Source organism: Antedon mediterranea, chromosome 3 (genome assembly GCF_964355755.1).
Source record: "Antedon mediterranea chromosome 3, ecAntMedi1.1, whole genome shotgun sequence".
Taxonomy (NCBI): Eukaryota; Metazoa; Echinodermata; class Crinoidea; order Comatulida; family Antedonidae; genus Antedon; species Antedon mediterranea.
The window spans coordinates 23679684-23700457 of NC_092672.1; the positions used below are offsets into that span (position 1 = coordinate 23679684).

Here is a 20774-nt window from a genome sequence, read left to right on the forward strand (position 1 = left end):
TCTCGGTTGGGAAGATTTTTTCTCATTCTCGCAGATTTCCTCATCTTATCATTTCAAATTAATTAATTCAATTTCAGTATATCACCGGGTGGTTTAGAATTTATTCTGTGCCTGTAATGTTTATATGTATATATGTATATAATAACATAAAGTTGAAATTATACTATTTTTATTTGGTACTAAAATAATATACAATTTCTTATAGATTTTTATTATTTGAAATTAAATTATTTTTTACAGCAAGAACGTGAACATCATTGGACAAATCGTCAGTTTTTACTGTCTTCGATCCTGTCAGTTTATTCCCATAGTCGTATATTGGGACAGAATAATGAGAAGGAAGTAAATTTACCTGCTATCCTTGTTGTTGGCACACACAAGGCAAGTCTGGGAGAAACAGAAGAAGAACAAAATAAAGAGGTTAGTAATAATCTAGAATAGGTTTGTGTTTACAGTTAATACAAAGCTTAAAATATTTGTCTTGTGCACATGTACCACCGTGGGTATAGTAAATTTAAACTGTAGGACTAATAATCAATCAATTTTCACAGTTTTAAATCTACCAAATGTAATTTAGCTTTTTGTGCAAATTAAGTTGACATGACATAAAACAAGTGATTGTCAAATTTGAAATATATAAAAAATATACTTGATGAAAATGAAACATAGAAGAGGTAATTTGGACTTTATTAATATTACTACATGTTAGCATTTTAAGGTTTTAAAATAAAGTTTTGGGGAGAAAAATTAACAATTCTTTTTGTATGTTTAAATACGGTGCTGTTTTTATTGTCTTTTGTTTGTATATATTATGTAGTAGTGTTTACTTTTTGTTTAATCTAGGCAGAGGTGGTGTTACAGAAAGTTAAAGACTCCATGAAAGGAAAACCATATGAAAAACATGTACTTGGATACTATGCTGTTGAAAACAGTAGGGAGACTACAGACAAGAGCTTTAGTGATCTGAAAAAAGTAATTCAGGATCTTATGAACCATTTAAAAAAGTCTATTCCATTAAAGTGGATGCGGTTTAGATGTGAAATGTATAATCTGAGGAAGGACAAATTGATATGTTCTGCAGAAGAGGTAAATTTTTATTTTATTATAATTTTTTTTTTTAGGGAAAGCAAAACTTGTTCAATAAATATTGTGAGGCAAAGCACCTTTCTTTAACAACACATTCAAGACTATCTGCTCTTGAAAACAAATCACCAGATTCTATTATACTTGTAATTGGTGATGTTAATAAATGCCACCTTAACTATCCGGGCTATGTTCAATACATTAATAAACCAACTAACTCCCGTACCACTTTAAGTGCCTCGAATCATAACACAATATGTATGTTGCCGAATACAGGCAATACTTTAATAATAAATTTAAGCCTGCTACAATTAAATACCGCTCCTGGACAAGAGATGCAATGGTCAGACGTGTACTATGACAACACTGGCATAAATGCTAGTGTGACTGTCATCAATGAATACATCAAGCAATGCATCAACAATGTGATCCCAATTAAACATAAGAAGTCATACTTACACAACAAACCTTTGATGTCTAAAAATATTGCAACATGCGAAAAACAGCGTGCCTTTGCTAATAATGTCTACAGTCTCGTGAAACAAAAAGAAATTAGAAATTCAAAAACTGTGATAGCCAAGCAGCATGTAAAGCAATGCAAACCATAACTGGTTTTAACTGTAAACAAAAAAAGGATATAAATGGTAATACAAACTAAACTTGTATTATCCGAAAAAATCGGAATAAGAGGGTCATAAGGTCATGCAGTGCACATCCATTTCTTATTGTCTTGGTCTGTAATTTTCTGTTAATTTACAAATTATTTGTACTATTTTGTACTATTTTGTTAGGTAGATTATTCTGATTATACTTGCTTGCAAGTTTGTAGTTTTTATGGTATTGACACTTTGTATTTATTGTGAATATTTCTAGGCCTCTGTATTTCTTTTGGTAGTGTGGAATCCCTATTGTTCACAGCACTGTGTGAGCTGTCTGGCCAGGACATTATCCTATTAGTAGGCCCCCAATCCATATGCTAGATACAGTTCTTCAATAGGGCTTATTTAAACTCTCCCTTATACAGGTTAATTTTAATACATTGTAAATATAATAAACTTGATTAAATTTAATTAAATTGTGTACATAGATAGTTTTCTTAATCCTTGTAAATAAATAAATAATATTAATAATAATAATAATTAAATGTATATATTTTATCTGAATTTTAGGTAATCATTTACTGTATCGAATTGTTAAACAGGACATAGGCCTTTCTAATTTATTGACTGAATTTATTAATTTCTTAACATAAATTATGGTCTATTATTCACAGATATTTATTGTTTTGATTAGTTTAGCTTTTTGCCGTTATTGTCTTGTAGTTCCTGATTCAAATTGTTTAAAGAATGGTACAGAGTTTATTAATAAAGTTTATTCTAGAGTTTATATTGGGATACCTAAGTACAAGTCAGTATATCGTAGGTCTATGCTACAACATAGGAATTTTTCAAAGAGCAGGGTGGCCCATGATACCAGTTCAGTGTCCACATTTAATATAGATCTTCTATCATTATGCGTCGATATCCACCCTAACCCGGGGCCTGATTCCACTTCTAGGTCGACTGATGCTCTAAAACGTTCTGAATCTAGTATTGTAGGTAGGTCTGGTGTGACAGGCTCTATTATATGTGGTACTTGCGCTAGTAACATTTTTCGGAACCGTCAGCAGGTTACTTGCTGCAACTGTCAAATGGTTTTCCATGCTAGTTGTGTCTCGATTTCTCAGGTTAATTATAGACGGTTTTATAAAGGTAGGAATTACACCTGGACATGTTTTGTATGTGCATTGCCGCGGTTGAATGACTCTTTTTTTAGTGATGACTTCTCACTCAACTCCACTTTGGACTCTATCCAAGATAATCAATCGGATGCTAGAGTTCACAGAAACAATCCATGTCTGACTGGAGTATGTATGAATGCCCGCAGTTTGAAGAACAGACGTTCCTGCTTTGACAATCTGGTTCATCAAATGGACTTAAGTCTGATTGGAGTCACAGAGAGTTGGCTTGATGACACAATCCTGGATGGCACTATCTCATCTCAACATGTCATCTTTAGAAAGGATCGTGCTACCCGTGGTGGTGGAGTCTTACTGGCAATAAAACCAGAGTTGGACCCTAAACGCATTTTACATCCCTCTATGGCCGATATCGAATGTGTTTGGGCTGAATTCAGTTTAAAAGACGGAAAGTGGCTATGTGGTATATATTAAAGGCCACCTGGTGATGCCAATTCTGCCATTCATCTGGAAGAAGTACTGCTGAACTTAAACATCCAACAGTTCAAAGGAGTTGTCCTAATGGGGGACTTTAATATCAACTGGTTGGAAGCTGGTTGTAATCTGGCTAACCAGCTACTTACTAAAGTCTCCGAGTGGACTTCATCCTTAGGCCTTCGTCAGATGATTGAGGAGCCAACGAGAATTGCAACCAGTTTAGATCGAAATAGCACTCTCATTGACCTACTATTTACCAACTGTGATCAACAAGTGTGTGACATACGTGTTATGGAACCATTCTCAACCTCTGATCACTGCATGATTTCCTTTCGGATTCGCGGTGAGCCTAGGGTCATGGCCCTTCCGATAAGGACAAAATACCTGTATAATAAGACTGACATTGAATTACTTAACAATAGTGTCAGAAGAATCACATGGGACTCAATTTATGATGACAAATCTGTTAACAAAACATGGGAAAAGTTCCAATCATTATTTATGGACTGTATCAATGCTGCAATCCCTAACAGAAGACAGAAAAAGAAAACCAAACCGTGGATTTCTCCGGATATTAAGCGTCTTGTAACATTAAAACGTCGACTATTTTAACGTGCAAAGTCTTCAGGCACTGTTGAACACTGGAATAGTTACAAGAAAATTCGTAATAAAGTAAAATATGATATAGGTCGATGTAAAAGCCAATTTTTAAATGACCTAATGTCTAAGCCGCACAACACGAAGCAGTTCTGGTCTTATGTAAAATCTAAAAGACAGTCAGTTCAGTGTTCCATCTTTGAAGTCAATGGTATAGCATGTTCCGATCCTATCATTATTGCAGATTCATTTAATTCCTTATTTTCGTCATATTTTACTGAGCCTCCAAGTGACGAAAATTATACTATAAGTTCTCCTAATCTGGATATTCCAACTCTGGAAAACATATATATTCACCCTGTCACTGTATATAAAAAATTGAGAAACTTAAAAAATGGAAAAGCACCTGGTCCTGACTGTGTGACATCGTCTATGCTGAAGCTATGTGCTGCTAGTCTGTCACCGTTGCTGACAGACATATACAATTATAGCTTGTCTAGTGGCGAAGTACCTTCGGCCTGGAAAGATGCAAATATTGCTCCCATTCACAAAAAGGGCAAGAAAGGCGAATTGAAAAACTACAGACCGGTAGCCTTAACTTCGCTATTTTGCAAAGTATTGGAGAGCATAGTTGCTGATGAACTTCGTAACCACCTAAACGAGTTCGGCCTTCTGTATGATGCGCAGCATGGATTTACTCCTGGTAAATCTTGTTCAAGCTTGCTAGCCGAGGCGACAACATCATGGACAACCTTACTTGACAAAGGTGTCCCACGCATTGATATTGTTGCACTAGACTATAGTCGTGCATTTGATTCAATTTCGCACTCTACAATGATTTCCAAACTAAAAAGAACCTATGGAATTGGTGGTTCCATGTTGCCTTGGTTGGAATCATTTTTAACTGGACGTAAGCAACAAGTTGTTTTTAATGGAAAGATGCCCGGCAAGAGTTGCGTAAGATCAGGGGTTCCTCAGGGGTCTGTGCTTGGACCCCTGTTATTTAATATATATGTTAATGATCTACATATGCACCTACATGCAAAACCATATCAATATGCAGACGACACTTGCATTGCTAAATGTATAATGACGGAGGAAGATAGTTTATCTCTGCAACAGGACATTGACACGATCTCCTGGTGGTCAGCACTTAATTCACTTTCCCTTAACCCTAATAAATGTCAAGTGCTGTCATTGTCCAGAAAACGAGATCCCGTTGTTCCATCTTACAATCTAAATGGACATGAACTCATGAACGTTAATGACATTACGTTACTTGGTGTGGTAATATCCCATAATTTGTCATGGGCACATCAGGTAGATAATGTAACTTTGAAATGCAATAGGATGTTAGGTTTTATACGGTCAATTGCCACAGGTTGTTCTACATCTGTTTTACTTAAACTTTATAAATGTCTTGTTCTTCCCCATATTCAATATTGCTCCCCTGTTTGGTATCCTTATCGTCAATGTCATATTAATAAGATAGAGAAAATTCAAAGAAGGGCAAGTCGATTTATCCTTCATCAACGAATCTTAGATCAGCCATATTCTGACCAATTAACTAGATTGAATTTTATGACAGCCGAATCAAATCGAGATTATTTTACCGTTATTTTTGTTACAAATATATTATATAAATTACAGAATAGTTTTATTTTAAATATGTTGATTATCAATTGTAGGCATTTGGATGTTCTGACTTTTAAACATCTTGCATCCAAAACTGATAGTGGAAAGTATTGTATCCCAACCAGATTTATTCGTCTGTGGAATGCACTACCGGTCAATATTACAGACGCCTTTGTTTGCGGAAGTTGGGTACAATTTAAAAACATGTTAATGGACCACTTTAAAAACACTATGCCTCTTTAATGTATATAATCATAGTATTTATATTACTTATTTACATTGTTTTATGTTTTATTGTATGCTTTGAGTGCTGGTGTGGCACGCCTTATGGCGACAGTGGTCCTTCGACCTCTTTTGCCACTCCTTGGCACACTCAAAGTCTACGTATTGTTTTAATTGCTAAAATTAATAAAATAAAATAAAAATAAACTTGTAAATGACCTCAATGAATTCTATTGTAGATTTGACAAATACGACTTTAGTGATTGTATTAATGCAAAAGTTAAGTTACTAGAAAGCAAAGTTAAACTAATAGATCATGAATCTTACATGTTGCATGTCAATGAACACTTAGTTAAGCAGGTTTTAGGTGTTAAGGTAACTAAATCTATGGGCCCTGACGGTATTAGTAATAAAGTCCTGAAATGCTTTAGCCACCAATTGTCGGCAGTTTTCACTAAACTATATCAATGCTCTATAGACTCTGGATTGATCCAAAATATTTAGAAAACTTCTCTAATTTCTTCTTTACCAAAAGCTAAAAATAAACCTCCTACTTACCTCAATGATTACCGTCCCATCGCGTTAACATCAAATCCCATGAAATGTCTCGAATCATACTAAGAGCACTGGGAAAGTCAAAAGATGTTACCGCAAATGATATTAATCAGTTTGCATATAAACCAAACCAAGGTGTGGATGATGCTGTGATCATATACAATGTATATAAACACCTAGACAAACAAAGATCCTACTGTATATCAGGTTAACCTTTATTGACTTTTTCAGTGCCTTTAACCATACTTTAACTGTATTCAATCCCACCTACTCATTGATAAGATGTATAAATTAAATTTCAATAATAAAATTTTCTTTGGCTTAAGTTACCTGAGAGAGAGACCACAGTATGTTAAAATTAGTGATACACAATCTGAATTACGCAAAGTTAGCACGAGCGCACCACAAGGCTGTATCCTATCACCCATTTTATTCAAACTCTATACCAGTGACTACTTATGTAAAGAGCCAAAATGCTCAATTATCAATTAAGCTGAAGACACTGTCATAACAGATTTTATGTCAGATAAACCAAATGGCTATTTTGATGATGAAGCTAACCAGTTTGCATAATGGTGATAATTTTTTAGAGCTAAACATTACGAAAACTAAAGAACTTATTATCAATTTTAGAATTAAGAAACCTCAAATTGAACTTCTCCTTATTGATGGTGAAGATGTTGAACGAGTCAACAAATACATATATTTAGGAACCATAATTGACGAGAAACTCACTTGGATCGACCAAGCCGTGGTAAAGAAAGCTAACTAACAACTGTACTTTTTAAGGAAACTTAGAACTTTTAATGTAGATAGTAAAATACTGTTACTTTTTTATAAATCTGTTGAATATAATCTGTTACTATGGGAACACTTCACAATTGATTACTATAAAAAGCAATACAAGCGTGTAGTCTAAAACATCGATTTGAATACCGTCTCCTAATTGTATGAAGATTGTTTGATTAAAAAAGTGAAAGCAATAATGGATAACGATACCCACCCGCTCAGGCTTTCTTTTATGCTTAATCAAACCGGACGTAGAGTACCGCTTAGAATACGAACCTCAAGATACCGATTACCATTCGTCCCACAATGCATTTTCGAGTATAATAACACAAGTTGATAAATTATAATCAATCTTACACAGAATTTATAATATTAATTACACTCTCTGTAAATTATATTTCTTGTTTCCTTTTTATAACTGTATTTTATAGTATTTTTATATATCTGTAGTTTTATATGAATTTGTTTACATTACATACTGTGTATTTTATATGAATTTGTTTACATTACATACTGTGTATTTTATATGAATTTGTTTACATTACATACTGTGTAGTTTTATATGAATTTGTGTATTTTTAACTTTTTTAAGTTATTCTAAATGTTTTATGCTGTTTATTGCCTTGAGGAAGAGAAATTTCAAATTATATATTTTTTGGCAATAAAGTTATCTTGGATCTTGAATATGCATTGGCTTATAACTTTTAATTCAGGTTTAGATTTATTATTCATTCATTCAATTCCTGTAAGACTTTGATAAAGGTTTTTCCTTTAAATGTTATGTTTATTTCTGTTATATTTATATTTACTTTTAATTTATGTTTGAACAAGGAAAGTCTTACATGAATGAATAATAAATCTTGAGTATTGTATTTTGACGTTGAACTTGAGTGCAGAAAGTTATTTTGAAGAAACACCTACTTATTGTGTGGAGTACAACACTTGTATATTTATTAAAATTTTAAAAACATGCATTTTTGTTGATTTTAGGTTAAAGAAATGGCCAGACAAAACGGAGTTGGTGATGAAAGCCAACAGTTAATTATGCTTAACTTTCTGTACGACCTTGGTGACATAATCTACTTGCCTGATAATGAATTATTACAGAATCAAGTGGTGTTGGACCCAATGAGTCTTGTTCAGTTTGTTACAGCATTTGTGACAGTGGTTACACCCGATGAGTTTAAAGTAAGTGGGCTTATGTTGATGAACAAAACACTCATTCGTTCAGAAGTTGACAGATAAAAAAAATGCTAGATTGGTGAAACTTTTAATTAGTTTTAAACTTTCTCTAATTTATCTGTAAACCCCAACACAATCAAGCTTGTTTCATTTGACACAAATGTTCCAATTGTGGTAAAACATGTGATGAATCTATATATAAATCCTGAATAGGAGTACTTTTAGAATGTGGTACGCAATGTCGATACTGAAACATACCCACACACAATAATATTATGCTGCTTTGCAGCAGGCTATCTCCATCTACAATAATTGTTTTGTGTATGATATAATTGTGAAGGTCCACCCAAATTCATCAAAGGTGTCAAAACAAAATTGGCTTTGTTTAAATTTGTTTCAATATTTGGACAATTGTTTACTACATACATGACCACCATCATAATTTGCAGGTATAGCCCTCCAGTACACATATACAATAGCTTTGTCTACATTTTTTTTTATGCCAAAGCTTCATTACAGTATTTAAGAGCCATTGTCTGTAATGTAAAAATCAAAGATTTGGTGGCAGATGTAAAAAAATGGATTTCTCTCAAATTTTTACCATGAATAGACATTTCAATAAAAAGCATATCTACAACAATCATTTTAATGTTTAGCCTCCGTTGCCATGACAACGGTCAATTATCCAAATTTTGATGTTTTGCCATTTTTCACAGATTTTCTATAGTGAAAAAGTACAAACTTGTATACTTATTTTAACCAAAAATACTTACAGTATACAGTTTTAGTTTATAGCAGTGTAATCAACATGTATTGAATTCCATTTAATGTAGAAAAAAAATAAATTACAAAATGGAGTTTGGTTGATACCATTATTTTAAAAAGGGGTGTTTTTAAAAAATATTTTTTTTTATAAAAGTATACCTCATAAACGTACATATAACTTCCAAAGTTGTGTTTTTAAAACAATGAGGTTTTTTAATGTGATAGTCAATAGGTTTGTCAACAATAATCACGAAAAAAAAACACTGGGGTAAATTTCGTACATAGGTTTTGTGTTGCCAGGAAAATACGAAAAATACAAAAAATATAACAAAAATCAACAAACAAAACACATGAAACACAATTTAAATATGGCTAATCCAATAATAAAATGTATATGTGGCTTGTCATAATGCTACTAGAGTCATACAAATAGTTTAGATAAAATAGTAGAATGTGTTGCCAGGTTTATTTCAATTAATTGCAAGAAAAACAGTATTTTGCAATGAAATATTTAGTTGATGGAAAATAATGTTAAACTTGGAAATAATTGCGTCAATGGTTTTTATAAATTTTTTAATCTATTTTGTGTAAAGAGATACAGAAAGACCTCCCAAAAAATCTGACCTTGTAAATAGGTCATTTGAGGTCAAAAGGGGTCAGAATGCAAAACAGGACAGGTCCCCACTTTACTACAACTATTAATGTTTGATCAAAATTTACAAGATAGTTCAAAACAATTCTCAAAAATTTTCATATTTTACCTATAGTGTTACCTTAGCAACCATTTCTATGTGTAACTAAGGAAAGTAATTTTTTTTTAAACGTAAAAATGGCGTTTTTATAAATACAAAGAATTGATTGCATTTGTAATTTTTCTCAATTTTACTTCTAGGCCTACTGCATTCCATTAATGACAAACTTGACCTTGTAAATTCATTCATTTTGAGGTCAACATTTTACCATAGTAACTGTTTCTATGCGAAAATTTCAAAAAAATAAGGGGTTTTTCATAAATACAAAACATTTTTTCTACATAGTTTTACATTTCTACTTTTTGCCAAATTTACTTTAAATACTGAATCCTAATAATCTCAGAAAGAAAGTCTTGACGAATCTGAATAAAGGTAAAAAAATGACCTTTAGTGTTATCTTAAACTTGTTTACGTAACTAATGATATTAAAAAAAAAAAAAAAATTAAATATGAAGTTTTCATGAAAAAAAAAAAAATTACATATTGAGGTCAAATGACATTAACATTTTACCTATAATGTATTGTAGCAACTGTTTCTATACGTAACTAAGTACAATATTTTTAATATGGGGTTTCATGACTACAAATTGATTACATAGCTTTACTACTTTTTCCCAAATTTACTTATCTACTGAATCCCAGAAATGTCTGACCTTGTGAAAGGGTCATTTGTTGGGTCAGTTATGTCAAAATGTATTATTTATGTTATCTTAGAACCTGTTTCTATGCATAACTAAGGATAATTGTTTTTTTAAATACAGTTGAACCTCCCGTAAGTGGCCACCCTCGGGACCTGGAAAAGTAGCCGCTTATAATTGTAGGCCTATTATTATTTATAATCAGGTGGTTTAGTATTTTTTAGCATTTTCAGACAAATTTTAAAAACTTTTATCATATGAAAAATGGTCGGTCAAAATCTGTGTAGTTTTCTCATCTCTTCACAGTAATGTTTTTAAAACCTCTTCAAAATAAAGCTAATATATAAAGAAATACAATAAACATGCACCTCTAATTCATAGGTCCATGCAATAAGTATCACATTTTTTGATTGGCCGCTTACAAAAAATCTCATTTTTTGTATAAAAAGGTGCCCGCAGCTGCTTACGGTAAGCACCAAATGCACTAATTAGATAGGAAGAACAAACAGACTTTTCAAAGTGCGTCCGTTAAGGGAGGTGGCCGCTGTAAATAAAATATGGGGTTTTCATGAATAAAAATAATCACAGAAGAAAGTGCTTACGAATATGACCTTGTGAAACGGTAATTTGAAAATGCAAATAAGGCATGCCTGCTAATAATCTACAAATTTAAATTTGTATAAGATAAATATGCAAAATCTAAAGAATATCTCAATTTTAGTTACCATAGTAACTGTTGCTATGCATAACTAAGGAAATTAAATAATTATTAATTAATAATTAATACTGAATCCAACCATCACAGTAAAAAAATATAGAATTTAAAAACAATATTTAATAATAAAGTGTGATATTTTACATGCTGACCTTAACTGAAATGAAATTTCAAATCAGGGCTTCAATATTTGTTATGTAGCATTAACATACCTATTTATTTTTTTTTTTCCTGCGGATCTCTGCAACCAACTTTTAATTAATATAAACTGTTTTAAGCATAGCCTTAAGAAATATTTTAATAATCTGTTTTAATCTGAACATATGTATATTTTAAAGATATTTTCTTAATTCCATCTTTTTAAATTAACAATTTTTTATAAAAACCCATTGCTGAATTTTATAGTTTTATCTCAATTTTAATAGAATCCACCATGTATTATTCATTTTATGTAAGTATTTCGATGTGGAGAGAGCCTCTCGACGGTTATTTTTATTTATAACTTTTAGGTTATCCGGCCTCATTGACTTTTTTTTTACTATTGTTTTTTTTTTGTACTGTTCTGTATATTGGCGAAATAAATGATATGATATGAGTATATCATTGACTTTTGATTGGTTCTATTTTGGGGAGGGGAAAGTGGTGGATCCAGGACTTTTAAATAGTTAGGGGTTGAAGGCGAGGGTCTAAAAACTTAACTTTATGTCCTATCTTTTGCATTGCAATTTTTAACTTGGGGTGGGTGGGGGCTTGGAGAAAGGGGGAGGGGATGGGATGGGATGGAGGAGTTTGAATCTGTCTATTCATTGGGGCAATAGTAGCGGCAGTGTGGGTGGTGCTTGAATGCACTTGACACTCTATAGTGGATGATCGACCAAAGTGTTGCAGTTTATCTTTTTGTGGTTATAGTCGGGGTGGGGGGGAGGGGTGGTAGTCGAAAGTGGTGGTGGATGGGCATGTGGGATCTGCTTAGGTTAGCAAATAAAAAAAGTAAACAAATAAAAGAGGAGCTTCAAAATAAGAGAGGAGTAATCTGACGATTTATGATCTGATAATTTATTCAAATTTCCAGAGGATATAACCTATAAAATGACATTAAAACTGGAGAATTACAGAATCTATATTTAAAAAATTTTTTTTTTCTCACAACACAACTAGAACTATATAAAACATTAAGAATTTTTCTGACCAATAAGTTTCAAATCAAATAATCAAAGAAAATAAAATGTTTTTACTAATATACCATGTTTTTTTTTTATAAAAATGCCTATGTTTCTCGCAACACTGCTTGTAGATTTTAAATTTACCTCAGTATTTTATTTTAGAAATCAATTATTAAACATTACCTATTTGTAATAAATCAGCTAAAACAATACACAATTTGGGCGTTATGGTAGTAAGTAAAGTTTAGTTGCATTGAACAATTTAAACAAAGTGAAAAACACACCTTTTTAAATAAATGGTATCTCCCAAAGTATGAAAAAAAAATAAAAAAATTTGAAACAGGTACACAATACATTGTTATTATGCATACACTAATTATTTTTTATAATTAAATGAAAAAAACAAAAATATCGTTCATCAAAGTAGTACCAATATCCATTTCTAAAAACCTTAAAAAAGGACAAAATTTGTCAAAAACACAAATTTGGCCGTTGCCATGGAAATATACGTGTGAAATAAAAAATACTTCATAGTTGATTTCTCTCAATACATATAATAGCCATGTGCAAAATTTGAAAGAAATCCATTTTTTTGAGTCTGCCACCCTTTTTGATATTTCTTTGATTCTTACAGACAATGGCTCTTAAGAACCATTTGAGGGCACTTCCTAGATACAGGATACAAAAAGCAAGCATACCCTCTAATGAAATAAATTTTATTTGTTCTCATAAAAATTCTCTTCTTTCTCTTAACATTCATTCACTACTGGTTCATGGTCACAAAAGTACATTTTGATTGTTTTGTTATTTTAGACACCCCAGTACCTTGAAGCCTTTAGAAACCTTGACAAAGGCATACTGGATGAGAAGTTGTTAAAGAAATTGTGGGAGAAGAAGGGTATTGATAGTAAGAAATTCCAATACCTTGTAGACCTGATGATTCGATTTGGTTTCATTTGTGAGAGAACAACCTCCACCAGCCAAGCCAACACAGCAAGTACATCTACAGTAAGATTTTTTCTCAACTTTTTTGCACACATTTATTTTCCGGCCAATATTTTATATGTTTTTTTAAGAACAACCATGTTGTTGACATACCCTGACTTCTGAGAGGTAGTTTAAATGGGATATAAAGGAATTTTTGTAATTGATGAAAGCTGCTTACGTTTTGCCCAATAACGCAGTTAGGCCGTCTCAGTCTTGAACCTTCCTTGCTACTGGCCTGATTTTAACAAGACTTAGTATTAAAGATGTTAGATACATTGCTTTAAGCACTGTTATTTTACTGTACTTGATTAAAGTTTGATCAAGGCAGATTAGATTTTATTGCATTTTTACACATTTTAACATTAATTATTTCAGAAATCAGTTGTCACGAGATCATTTTTTGTACCACTACGACTTGCTTTTGAGACATCACCATCCAGTGAAGTGAAGTCTGTGCATGATGGGCACTATTCTATCAGCATCTATTACGACCTTTGTGGACATCTGCCTGACATACTGTTTCCATATTTAGTGATTGATTTCATTAATGAATATCAGAAGGAGACAGAAGATGAACCACAACTATCTCATAATCATGCTGAGCTCTACATAGACCAATGTCATAATGTGATTCTGTCTCTTGTTCAATTGATAACTAAAGAAGATGAACGAAAGTTCATGTTAAAGGTGACATTAAATCTTAAATTTAAACTACCAATAGTTTAATGTTATGATTTGGTGCTATTAATATGTTATATACAAGTGTGCGACAATAATGCATGCAATAGCTTTCAAATCCTAAAAATAATATGCTACAACAGATCAAGTGAAGCATATTAAAACTAGAATGGCACTCCGAGAGTGCATACCTCCGCCTACTGTAAAATTCTTAATGCTGCGTGTGATTGGGCTAATTTCACTACAACAATTTGTATGCAAGTTTGGTGTAAATGTTATTTAACCAGCCTTTCAACTGACAATAGTTTCAGTTGACTATCAATAGAACAGCAACGACAAAAACAAGAAATTGAAATTCCAGTTTATTTGTTACTTTGAGACTGCTCGCCAGCTTTTGAAAATGCTCTCCAATCTTTTAAAACTAGCAGGTTTGAAAATAATAATAAAAAGTCCAGAATTGACATCCTGAGATCCATAAGATTTATTACACACATAATACACAAATATACTTATGTACTTTAAAATGTTTGTCTTTAGGCAACAATTAAAGGCAGAATGGCAATTGCAGAAACAGCTACCACAGAATGTGAACCTTCTCCTGAAGCATGTAAACAGGTATGTTATGATTTCTTTTAAAACATGCACCATTGGTGGCGACATTCAATATTTTTATTCATCGATAAGTCCAGAAAATACGAATACACCGCACAATGAATACGTAGTACCGGGACGATTCGGCCAGGAGACGATTCGTGTACATACATCATTTCTGCCAGGGGACATAATTGGCATATATTTCGCATCTTACAAGACTTATTTTCAGTACAGGTTAAAATCTCACACACATAGTTTCCAGAGGGGTTGGCCATGTTTCAGAAATTCCCACTAGAGGGTGCGAGCAAACAAACTCTCTAGTTAAAAGTAATTATCAACTTTTTTTTCTTACAGGTTATGTCAACGCTTGAGATGTCTTTCAAACATTCTAAAGATGGTGGTAGAAGGGGCATTAAATTCCATCGATGCATTCCCTGTGATTGTAGTAAGACATCTGAGAAGAAACACATGCAAGTTCTTGGAGATTTCCAGGAAGAGATGTTGCCATGCAAAGGAGATCGGATGAATGTTAAACGCTACAAGAGGCTATTTGGCAGTAAGTTCAGCAATACTAGAGTACAAATTATACAAATCACTGGTGCATTGTATTTCAGATTAAATTTCATGGGAAGGGGCTTTATTTTAGATTTTGGATCATTTGCCATAAGTAGCATTTAGTGTATACTTTTACTGCTTCCTTATCTATTATTGTAATAGAAGTGTAGATACATACAGGTAATGATTCAACAAATTACATGTAATAGAATTTAAACAATAACCATGAAGTGGTTAAAATATGTGCAACAAGATCATCATCATTATCACCCTTCATAAATGAATAGAATAAACTTTAAAACGTCATTAAAGACAAGCAAGTACCCATAATGTTTAATGTCTGGTAAACACGCATCGTGACACTAGCAGTGGTACTGTGGCTTGGTGTATTAGTTACTGTACACAAGTCCTTGGTTCAAATCATAATACTAAGATGTTTCTCATGACCCAACAACAACACCGCAATTTACATAAATGAGTGATAATGGTAAGCGGTAAACTGCATGCTTGTCCCACGTAAGATCTATATCTTCCTGAGTGGGTTTCCACTAAACCGCCATCCACGTTTAAAAAACATAGATTCTGTATTTTTGTTTTTCATTACCCCTTACAGTTCACGCTCATCTGTGTAAATTGGCCTTAAGCCTAATATTAATCCCGATTTATAAAATATGGATTTGCATTTCATCTGTAATTGGTGAGTTATGTTCTTGCTTTTGGATCTGCTGCGTTAAAATTATATATACATACCATAATGGTATGTTACTAAACTTTACAGGTTTAAACTACTGTAGTATTGTATGACAAGCAATTGGTCATATGATGTAAACACAAATACCCTTTTTAATTCAACAGTGAGTTCAAACTGCCTAGTTAAATACATGCATTCTTTTTTATTTGTATCAGTATTGTTATCATCATTATAAATGCACTTTTCATATTAGTGTATCAATAAATAGGCCAGAAAATATAGTGTTCATTCAAGTAAGCATTCGTAGCTGATGGGGCCATTTATTCAAAAGCCACTGCTGTCATCACACATAATGTTTACACAGAATACCACAATGATCACCTTTTCAAAGCAACATCATGATCTTTTATTTCGTCATTAGTAGTCGCATTACATGTATGCACAGTATTTGTTGTGGTTTGTTTCTAAATGTTAATAATAATTATAATTCTGAATCAAAGAAAAGTATATTCTTATTTTGTAGATGAAAGAACAAGAGAATTGATGAAGCTAGCAAAAAAGCTAGGCAATGAATGGGAACAACTGGCTGTGTTTCTTGGGTTCACTAAGGCAGAGCTTGATGGCTTTAAATATGGCAATCGTAACATGCTAGGAGCAATATTCAGCATGCTAGACACTTGCTGCAAGAAGGCAGGTACTAGCAAGGAATGGAATATACAACTCACTAAAGCACTCAGAGAAATTGATAGACACGATTTAGCAGATGAAGTCAAAAGTAAGCTATAAACAGTGTTTTAAAAACTGCTAATAATGTTTGCCCTATCATCAGCATCCTTTTCAATTTTTTATAAATACATTTTTTTAAATATGTTTTACGTTTCATTATAGAGTTGATGTCTATAACATAGTATATTTTCACAACTTCCCATACAATACATTTCTTTTTTTTTTGTAACACCATTGTTGGTATTTTAATATTTTTTACGTTTCATTATAAGTCTATAACTTAGTTTTCTTCCACGCCATTCCATTTTGTATTATATTAAAGTTTCTTAGCAGCTTTTGGTCTGATTTTAATAAATAAATAAAACATTGTTCCAACAACAGCAACTAAAACATTGATTGTTTTATACTTTTATACTTTTGTACTCATTTTCATGTGCTTACAATTTAGATAAAGAATCTCAATTATTTTCCATGTATTGATAATGAACAACTATTTTGATTTTCAATGAATATATACAATTGCCCAGCAGGTAATTCAGTGATATTTTGTTTAAGTAATACTGTAGTAAGACAATGTATTCTCCACATTCAACTTGTTATGAAAAAATGTTATTCCTATTACATTAAATTTAATATCAGTGTGTGAAATCTCAAATGTGAAAGAAATAAGAGAAAAATCTTTTTGTTTTCTTAGATGAAGCATCTAAAGAATTAATGGAATTAGCCAAAAAACTTGGCAGTGAGTGGGAACAAGTTGCAATATTCCTAGAGTTTGAAAAGGCTGACCTTGATCGCTTTAAGCAAGACAATCATGGTTACTTGCTAGGAGCAATCTTCAGTATGCTGGATGCATGGTACAGGAAGTCGTCAGGTACTATGTCACAACTCATTGAAGCCCTTAAACAAGCTAACAGAAATGACTTAGCAGATGAAGTCAAAAGTAAGCTATAAACAGTGTTCTAGAAACTGCTAATCATTCTTGCCCTATCATCAGCATCCTTTCCAATTTTTTATAAATACATTTTTTTTTAAATATGTTTTACGTTTCATTATAGAGTTGATGTCTATAACATAGTTTATTTTCACAACTTTCCATACAATACATTTCTTTTTTTTTTGTAACACCTTTATTGATATTTTAATATTTTTTACGTTTCATTATAAGTCTATAACATAGTTTTCTTCCATTTTGTATTATATTAAAGTTTCTTAGCAGCTTTTGGTATGATTTTAATAAATAAATAAAACATTGTTCCAACAACAGCAACTAAAACATTGATTGTTTTATACTTTTGTACTCACTTTCATGTGCCTACAATTTAGATAAAGAATCTCAATTATTTTCCATGTATTTGGTTTGATAATGAACAACTATTTTGATTTTCAATGAATATATACAATTGCCCAGCAGGTAATTCAGTGATATTTTGTTTAAATTCCAGTTCAAAAAGGATGATTCTATTAAATAAATGTAACAGAGATTTTCCCATAATATGACCACCATTTTTTTAAAGTTCATTAGTAATGTTATCTTTCCCTGGAGATTTAAAATTTTTTTGCAAATACTTAATACATATTTTATACTTTCAATATCAATATAAATATCACATAGAGGATCTGTAGCCTCATCCTCATCTCTGAACAAGACTTGTTTCTAATGTTTTGTATACAGTTCTCAGTCATGTATACATTATTATTGAATGTATTATTTTTAGAATTACTTAGTGATTCCCAATAGTTTCTTAATGTTTCGGCTTTTTCTTCAACGCTAGTAACAACTTGTTCCGACCCTGGAACCTTAAAACAATCAGTATTTTGTTGGTTAAACTTTGACCCTCTAATTGTTTGCCAGAATTCCTTACAATTTTTACCTTCTTTGTTTGCAATTAACAATTGATTTATCTACCCTCATTTCTAATATCTTTTGTTTTATCAAATTCTTAGCAAACAACCGCTTTTGTTGGTAATTCTGCCAAAGAAAGTCACATGTTGCAGCATCTTTGTCTTTTCTTGTAACATAATTTCTTTGAATTTGCATCCCATTCTTTAAAATCCCTTTCTAAATAGGTAGTATATTCACTAAAATCTTCACCAAACTTAATGTTCCATATATATTTCTTACTACACCTATTATCTTTGTTTTTCGAGTTACTTATATTTAATTTAAGTAGTAACATATAATATTTTGTTGTTTTGTTATACAATACATTTTCATTGTAGATTCTGTCAGATTTACAATTGTTTTTTGTATTAATATAAGGATGAGATATAACACAGGATGACAGTTTTAACACTTACCCCAAATTAAACGAGCATTATAAATAATGTATTTCTAAAAATCATCATGTCTCAAGTTCAGCAAATTCTAAATGGAATTTAAACAAAAATCATGAAAGATGTGTTGGCTAGGTGTGGTAGTTCGAGATCAGTCGGACACAATCATATGAAGGCAGCATTGATTTCCATCAGTATTTCATTTATTCATATTCACATTCATATTCACTGGCATTTATCACATATAAACTACAATCGGATTCACATTCATATTTACTGGCATTTATCACATAAACTACAATCAGCCATCTCTTGGAAAAAACCCCTATAAATACAACAGACAAACATACTTTTTTTTTTTTTTTTTTTTTTTATTTCATCATCACCCTACAGTGACCAAACGTCACCATTAACAGGGCTGAAAGTCGTAAAATATAACATATAATATACAAGCAAAAATCAACAGATAACAAGACAACATTTAAATATTACTGACATTAGACAAAACCTTGTGACGGAAACAAGCAAGGGAATCAAAAAAAATATCAACAGATCCATCAATTTTACATAGTGAATGGTATAACTTAGGCAAACGATTAACAAAACCATTTTTAGTAATATTTACCCTCCCTCTTGATATAGAAAATAAAGCAGGATAACGCAATTGATATTGTGGAACAGAAATAGGAAAGTACACTTCAAAATTACCATGAAAAATTGAGTTCACAGCCTTAAAAAGAAAAATTAAATCAAATAACTTACGCCTACCCGCTAAATTAAAAAGAACGTCTATAATAGAACCAAATTTACGCACATAAAATCGACAAAACTTGTTCTGTACACTTTGTAATCTAGAAGACTGGGCAAGAGAAATAGAGTTAAAAATAACACTGCAGAATTCAAGATTCGACCTAACTAAAGATTTGTATAAAATAACTAATGCCTTTTTATCGTTGATATGTCTGCAATGTCTCCAAAGAAAACCCAAAAGTCTATTGCATTTAGAGACTATAAAATCAATATGTTTACAGAAGGTTAATGAACTATCTAAAAAAACACCAAGGTCTTTGTGAACAGAGACTCTTTCAAGTATAATATTCTTAATATAAAAGTCAAAATAGATGGGTTTTTTCTTAAGAGTAAAAGACATTGATTTGCATTTAGAGGCATTGACTGACATATTCCAAGTGTCGCACCAGTGAATGAGTCTGTCAACGTCTTCTTGTAACAACAACATATCATTTAAAGTTTGTATAGACTTAAATAATTTGATATCGTCAGCAAACATAAGAACATTAGAATGACGAGGAACAAAGGAAAAATCGTTAATAAACATAATGAAAAAAAGAGGCCCCAAAATAGACCCCTGAGGCACTCCAGATAAAACTGGAAGCCATTCAGACGCGTTACCATCAAAAGTGACTCTCTGAAACCTGTCCGATAAATAACTTGTAAAAAATAAAATTAAATCGTGATTTAGACCAAATTGTTGAAGTTTAAACAAGAGCAACTTATGGGAGACCCTGTCAAAGGCTTTAGCCATGTCTGTATATACAACTTCGCATTGCCCTTTTGCATTTATTGCGTCATACGCATGTGACAACAGAACAGACAAATTTGTTTCACAAGACCTTCCTGGGTAAAATCCGTGTTGATGGTCACTAATAACTGGTGATATATGTTTAAAAATTTGGTCGTGAACAATTTTTTCAAAAACTTTAGAAATAGTTGGCAACAATGAAACCGGTCTATAATTGCGTACATCAGATTTAGAACTAGCTTTAAAGATAGGGCACACGTTAGCTTGCTTCCATTTTATCGGAAAACGTTTCTCAGAAATGCATCTTTCAAATAAAATTTTACAAGGGAAAGAAAGAGGTTTGGCAGCTAAAGACAAAACAATATTACTTAGACCATCATTACCTGAAGCCTTATGAGAATCAATTTCATTAATGTGC

General features: G+C 32.0%; 1 protein-coding gene across 1 annotated transcript in view; it reads left to right on the top strand.

Annotated features, from left to right (window-relative positions):
* Positions 1-20774, top strand: part of LOC140044173 (uncharacterized) — a 352654-nt gene that overhangs the window by 318049 nt on the left and 13831 nt on the right. The window contains exons 25-33 of the mRNA XM_072088650.1: positions 241-420; positions 844-1086; positions 8087-8284; positions 13125-13319; positions 13674-13985; positions 14514-14591; positions 14925-15126; positions 16340-16591; positions 17237-17482. Coding sequence (XP_071944751.1) covers positions 241-420; positions 844-1086; positions 8087-8284; positions 13125-13319; positions 13674-13985; positions 14514-14591; positions 14925-15126; positions 16340-16591; positions 17237-17482 — 1906 coding nt within the window. The remainder of the gene's footprint in view (positions 1-240; positions 421-843; positions 1087-8086; positions 8285-13124; positions 13320-13673; positions 13986-14513; positions 14592-14924; positions 15127-16339; positions 16592-17236; positions 17483-20774) is intronic.